General features: G+C 51.3%; 1 protein-coding gene across 2 annotated transcripts; it reads right to left on the bottom strand.

The window, feature by feature from the left end:
- Positions 1-1,597: 1,597 nt before the first annotated feature.
- SIX1 (SIX homeobox 1) lies at positions 1,598-5,829 on the bottom strand. Of its 2 annotated transcripts, none has more exons than XM_065871418.1 (2): positions 4,979-5,829; positions 1,598-2,910 (listed from the first exon to the last, which is right to left on the bottom strand). In XM_065871418.1, the coding sequence occupies exons 1-2, from the start codon at positions 5,536-5,538 to the stop codon at positions 2,616-2,618; spliced, it is 855 nt and encodes a 284-aa protein (XP_065727490.1). In that variant the 5' UTR covers positions 5,539-5,829; the 3' UTR covers positions 1,598-2,615. The 2 variants fall into 2 exon arrangements, with proteins under 2 accessions (XP_065727490.1, XP_065727489.1); XM_065871417.1 differs by having other exon boundaries at positions 2,616-2,910; positions 4,970-5,538.
- Positions 5,830-6,758: the final 929 nt, after the last annotated feature.

Raw genomic sequence — 6,758 nt, 5'->3', positions numbered from 1 at the left:
TTTCTCGCTTCCTCCGGCTTGTCCCTGGTTTAGCCAGACTGAGAGGAGGATGGCGAGGGAGGCACATTGTGCAATTTCTTATTAAACACATCTGGAATTTGCGCACTCTGGATCGAATGCCAGGGATTTTACAAAGAGTTTATGACTGTGACAGAAAATTGTCCTTTTAACGAGTTTACAAGCAGTAATCACAGGGGCTTTTACAGGACCGGCCCACTCTGCTCCTTGCCAGATTTGCAGACATTTCCAAGATTCACCAACCAAGGGAGCAGGAACGGGGCCGGGGTGCCCAGGGAGACAGAACTTCCACGAGTCTGAAATTATACTAAACAGAGCTGGAAGAGTGGGGGGTTAGTCATCTGGGTAGGAAGAGAGGGCATGTAAGAAATTAAAGTAATTGGCCCTTCCTATTTTTCAGGGAGATTTCCGCGGTGTCCTTTGAAGCCTGTCAGGGTCATTGAAAGCTATCTTTGTGCAGGGTGTTTGTTTTGGGGAGTGAATGTGAAGAATGCGAGGAGATCCCCTGTGAGAGCCCCTCCTGCAGAGGGTGGCATTTCTCCGTGGCCCAAGACGTGGAGAATAAACACCCTAGTGACTTAAATAAACACCAACTTAATGATCCAAAACACTAACAAGGGAGATTGGGACCCTGAGCTCCCAATCCAAAGGATGGTCTCTGAGCGGCTGTGTGAACATCTGTCCATCACTGAGGGGAAAAATGACTTTATAAGTAAAAGTGACTACAGTTAAGTACAGTGACCCTTTCTCCCTGGAACTCAGTCACAGCCATTTAGCATTTAAAAAAAAACAAAAACGCATAATAAGAAGGCCTTAATCTCCCCATCTCCCACCCCCACTTCTAGATCAGGACAGGAAAGATAGGAAAGAGTAAGAAAGAAATGAATATATTAATGGTGACACAGATGGAGAAAAATCAAAATTATGAAACTGTCATGTCAGAAAATAGACTTCCTCTGGGGAGTAATATTTTACAAAGCACAAGCAAGCCAATCCTGTTATCCTGAGTAGAATTTTAATAAATAATGCCATTTGTTTCACTAATTTTAAAAGCTAAATACAAAGATACATCATTTTTGCCCCAGGCAAAAATAATTTGGAGCCTACATGATTACTGAGATTTTTCTGGACACTATCAGGCAGCACCGCAAAGAACTCCTGTCCTGTTGGTCTGCTTTCTATTTGTACAGAGTAATTCACAATGTTGCTATCCTTGTACAAGTTCCCTTTTTTTTTCCCCCCAAGCAGATAAATTATTTTACTTTCACAGTCTTGTCATAAATTTGTTAATAATACAAAAGAGCTAACATACGAATGATGTGGAGAAGAGCTAGTGGTAAACAAAACTGCATCTCTAAATAATAAAAAAATAAATAAATACCCCAAAGCTAAATTCACTCTTTTTCTGTCATATAATTAACTCAGTCACCACTCTTGGTTCAGGGGATGGCCTTCAAAGTACCCTGCAATTCATAACCACCATTAAGTAAGAAAGCAAGAAAACTATTCGTTTAAAAAAGGGGGGGGGCCCAATGACAGCAATACACAACTCACCTTTCAGAAACAGAATCAGTACTCCTGGTGTTCTACTAAGTTTTAATTTAGACTGGTTTAGGTACAATAGAAAAGAAACCTGAAAACACATGCTGTTTTAGTAACAAATACCAGGTTGCTAGATTTGTTACCTATTTTTGCAAGCTAGAAACTAGGAACAGGAGAAACCCTTAACAGGAGTAGGCTACAGATAAGAAAGCTTCAAGGGCATGAGAAGTAATGGCATTCAGGAAAGTGTTTTTTCACACTGGTACATTTTTAAAGTTTGCCATAAAAAAACCCAAGAAAACAAACAACAACCAAAAACCCCCACTAAATTTGACAGAAGTATTTGTATTACTAATGGTCACTTCTATTTCTAACTGCCTCACATAGAGAGCATTAAGACATTTAGGCACTTGTTTTTTCCCCTAATACTGTTCTTTCATTTTAATCTACATAAAATTGTTTAACACTAAATATGAAAATGTAAACTTAATTTTCCCCATCAAAAAAAAGTTATAAGATCATATTTTTCCTATTCACCTTAAGAATGCAACCAGTTCCTCCCAGGCTGGAGGATCTTTTCACTATTTTGATCTCCTCTCTCTCTGTCTCTCTCTCTCATTTTCATTTCCTTTTCCTCTTCTCAAAACATTTTTCCATAAATAAATTAAAATGAAATAATTAAAATCCAGTTGATTTTGTAATTCCCATTCATTGAAAAAAAGAAAAAGAAAAAAGAAAGGCTACTGAAGCAGGAACACGGGTTGCCCAGAACCAAGACTGGGTGACTGGATATTTTTGTTTGTTTGGGTTGTTTTTTATTTTCCTTTTCCCTGATCTCCACACTGGGAGGGGAAATAATGCAAAAGTGGAAAGAGTTGGAGAGAAGAGGGCACTGAGCTTGAGATTGCTGTTGGGTTTGAATTTTTAAAAAGATATTTGTGAAAGTCCACCATTCCTTTATGCGCAAAGAACCCCAGAAACAAGCTGCAAAAATGTTCCTGATTTCTATTTACAAGTGTCCCTAGTCGCTGCTTCGAGGCCCCAATCCCTCCCCCTTAGGACCCCAAGTCCACCAGACTGGAGGTGAGGGGGCCCAGCAGAGAGTCCTGGAGCTGATGCTGGTGGGCTTGCAGGCCGTGGGTGGGCTGAGAGGCGGTTAAACCTGGGAGAGAATAGTTTGAGCTCCTGGCGTGGCTCATATTGCCCTGCAGCAGAAGGACCGAGTTCTGGTCTGGACTTTGGGGAGGTGAGAATTCTTCTTCTGAGCTGGACATGAGCGGCTTGCCCCCTTCCAGAGGAGAGAGTTGATTCTGCTTGTTGGAGGAGGAGTTATTGTTTTCAGTGTTCTCCCTAAGAAATAGAGGACAACACCATATGGTTAAAAAAAAAAAAAAAAAAGTAAGTTAAAAAAAAGTGTGAGATGGAGGGAGGGGAGCTGGAAGGAGGAAAGGGCCATTGTGCAATCAGTCATTGACCCAAATGGAGAAGCTCTGCCCTCTCACCCATCCCCAACGGTCCTAGGGGAAATGAAGAGGCAGAAGAGACTTGAGAAATGGGGAGCTACGGACAGAGCTCCTGGGGAGCCAGGTCCCTTCCTCTCCCAGATTATAGAAAGCCAGATCAGCAGGGCTTATTTGAAACATAAAAATTATTTTTAAATTTTTGTTCAACCAGTTATTTTTAAATACCTATCAACAAGTACCACATTTAGAAGTAATGAAATTTGAAAATCTTCCAACAAATGATTGTTGGTGATGAAGAAAATGATCGGGGGACGAACAGCACCCAATGAACAGATGTTTGGTGGTGAATCAAGTCAATTGTCCTGTTCCCATCTGAGGAAACGATTAACCGCCGAGTTTCCCTGCCCCTGCCCGGAGGTTGTGGTCTCAGAGACACAGGACAGGTCATGGGAAGTGGTGTCCAGAGCGGCCCAGTGACCTGAGTAAACACAGGGAGCGCAGCCAGTCTCTCCGATTTCATCAGGGAGTGGGCCCTCGGGCCTGGCTTAAAGGACGGCCTTTTTGAAACTAACATCTACCTGGAACTGTACTGTCCCTGTCTCCGTGTTACTCGCTCAGCCCGCAGTCCCTCACAGCCCTCTCTCAGACTCCCTGCGGGCATCCACACCCGCGCACCCATTCCCCACAGGGCAACTTCGCGACCCCGCACAGCCGGAGCCTGTGCGAAGAACCGGGGTCTCAGTCTGGGCGCTCGGTGCTGGTGAACTGCAGGGTCTTGTAGCCCTTGGCGCTTCTGCCTTCAGAGGGCTCGGCCGTCCTCCCCACCGCGGGGCCCGCCTGTCTCCCCAACTCTCTCCCCATCTTTCGCAGTCTCTCCCAGAGAGCCCATTTCAGCTATCCAGACTCTGCTTTCCCACCCAGAGGGGAACAAGGCGGCGACATCTTCGGCCCCCAGGCTCCGAAGCGAACAAAAGAAACCCAGCCGACTCGGGAGCTTAGGTTTCCCCCAAACTGCCCGGCTCCCCGAAGCGCTCTCCCCACCGCCGCAGCCGCCGCCGCCGCCTCCCACACGCTCTTCCGAATCTCGGTCGGAAACTCAACAGCAAACGAGTGGAGCCGGGCCAGGTGGCCGGGTGTGTTGGCGTGAGGAGGGCGGGGGCACAGACAGGTTAAAAAAATATTGCCTTCTGAGCTCTGGGGCGAGAGAAGTCTGCGACTGGAAACCCCTTCCTCACCCGGGGAGGGGGGCGGGGGGGCGGCGCGGACAGCGAGACTGACCAGCCTCGGCTCCCAGCCAGGCTCGAGGGAGCCGACGAGGAGCAATCTTTTCTGGGCTTGGGGCGCCAGGGAGTAAATGCAGCGCCAACTCTCCCAAAGCTCTTTTCTGTGGATTTCTTTTGAAAGACTCCTCCCTTTGTACAGCTAGTGCGGAATTAAGCGACCTCTCACCCAGAAGACTACCAGGACAGAGCGATTGAAGGACGGGGCGGAGTGATGGCTGAGAATAAGTTTCTGGCCAGCTCCACCCTCACCGGGAACAAGAGGAGAGAGGTTCGAGACCCTCAGGCCCCACCGAACTCCTCTCCTCGCGATACCAATCAACACTGCCCTTCTAAGCTGATCTAGAAACTCACTCTCCACCCGCCACTCCTCGCCCCAGCCAGCCAAGGAGGCATGAAAAACAAACCTAGCGCCAACATTTCCCAACACACATCCAAGGAAACCCACGCGCGGACGCTCAAATCAGATGAGCCCCCCCCCCGCCCCACCCCTAGCAAGCGATCTCAGAGTTCACGAACTTTCGCCGCAGTGCCGCGGAAGCCTGGGCGCCGCCCGGCGGAGGGCTCCGGCCGGCTGGGTGGACACGGTGGCTGGTGCCTGCGGGGGCGGGAAGGGGCGGCGGGGACAGGAAGGCTTCCCGGGGTCGCCCGATCAGCGGGAATCACTCCGCGTACCTTTCCTTGGCCTCGGCGGCCCGGTCTCTTTGCCTCCGGTTCTTAAACCAGTTGCTGACTTGGGTGGTGGTGAGGCCGGTGGCCTCGGCCAGCTCCCGCTTCTCACGCGGCGAGGGGTAGGGGTTATGCGCGTACCACTCCCGCAGCACGCCCCGCGACTTCTCCTTGAAGCAGTAGCTGGTCTCTTCGCCGTCCCAGATGGTGCGCGGCAACGGGAATTTTCGGCGCACCCGATATTTGCCCACCGCGCCCAAGGGCCGGCCGCGCAACTTCTCGGCCTCCACGTAGTGCGCCTTCAGCCACAGTTGCTGCAGCTTGGGGTGGTTGTGAGGCGAGAACTGGTGGCTCTCCAGGATCTTGTAGAGCTCGCGGAAGTTGCCGCGGTGGAAGGCGACCACGGCCTTGGCCTTGAGCACGCTTTCGTTCTTGTGCAGGTGGTCGCAGGCGGGCAGCGACCACAGGAACCTGCCCAGACGCTCCAGGTTCCCGCCTTGCTGCAAAACCTCGCATACGCACGCCACTTGCTCCTGCGTGAAGCCGAACGATGGCAGCATCGACATGGCTGGGGCCTGCCGGGGCGCACTGCCCTGGCGCACGCGGCAGGGAGCAAAGCCGAAAAAGCAGGAGGAGGCAGCCGCAGAGAGGGGGGCGCGGCTGCTCCTAACCCCCTCCCTAGGCTTTGCGAAGGCTAAAAAGCGAGTCGAGACTTGGGGACGGGCGGCCGAGTTAGTGGAGGAGAAGTAGGACTCGCGCTGGACAAGGAGCGTCCGGCTCACTCCGCAGCTTTTCGGGCCTCGCTGGCTCCGGCCTCCCGCCGGGTGGATGCTGCTTGTTGCCGGGGAACTTGGTTTCTGTTCTCCCCGCAGCTGCCTTAAAGCGCGCAGCGTCCCCGGCGCGCTGATTGGCTGCGGGCGGCGCCTATCCGGGGCTGGCCAGCCCGCGCGCCGCCAGGCCGGGCCGCGAGGCCGCGCCGCCCCGCGCGGGGAGGGCGAGGCTGTGCAGCGAGGGATAGGGAGTGGTGGGAGGAGGGGGACCGCGAGCGGTGGGAAGCGAGGGGGGGTTGGGGGGAGGGAGCGGTGCTTCTCGGGGACGGGGGTGGTGGGAGTGGGTGAGCGCGTCAGGACCTTGAAAAGTGAGCCCCCTCTGCAGTGTCACCTAAGGGCAGCCGCGCACATCTCTGCACAAATCAATGACTCCAGACCTGATTCGCCTCCTCTCCCTCCATACCCTGTCTCTGTCCCTTGCAGACTTGCCCTTTCCCGGTGAGCTCATATTTAATTACCTTAATGTTGGAATGAATAAGTAATGGATTGATGAATAGCTTATGGAACGCGATAAATAATACAAGAGCAGACCAGTGCTCCGGGCTGCAACCGCTGGAAGAATGGCTTCTCTCCCGGCTGGCTTCAGCTCCAGGAGCCAAGCCTAATTTCCTCCTCTCTTCCCTCCTGCCCCCACCTCCCTCCAAAAGGCACAGATACTCCCGGCTGTATAGCGCTTCCCTCATTCTCAAAAGGCCGCGACTATTTAGGACCACGCAAAGAGTTGTGTAGAGCATAGTTGCTGAGCAGATAGAGATGCCGAAGGTTCATTTATGATTTGGTATCTTAATGTTCTATGGTTTAAGTGGGCAGGCTTCTGGACTCGGTTTCCCCATTAGCGCGGTTGCATTTTCCAAGGCCACCTCTGCTACCGAGGAATGCCGAGAAGATTTACTTGCTATTAGCAAAAATGCTTTGGGAACCTCGCGCGAAAGGCGCTGGATGGGGTGTAAATTAAA

This window comes from Phocoena phocoena, chromosome 2 (assembly GCF_963924675.1).
Source record: "Phocoena phocoena chromosome 2, mPhoPho1.1, whole genome shotgun sequence".
NCBI lineage: Eukaryota > Metazoa > Chordata > Mammalia > Artiodactyla > Phocoenidae > Phocoena > Phocoena phocoena.
The sequence above is the reverse complement of the archived record's forward strand: the minus strand, read 5'-3'. Positions and strand labels throughout refer to the sequence as shown.

Bases quoted from the DNA above. Each gene is read 5' to 3' on its own strand.
- SIX1 (XM_065871417.1), bottom strand. From the start codon at position 5,538: ATGTCGATGCTGCCATCGTTCGGCTTCACGCAGGAGCAAGTGGCGTGC. The intron at 2,911-4,969 runs GTGATTCCCGCT...TCTATTTCTTAG, and splicing joins GCCAAGGAAAGGTACGCGGA to GGAGAACACTGAAAACAATA.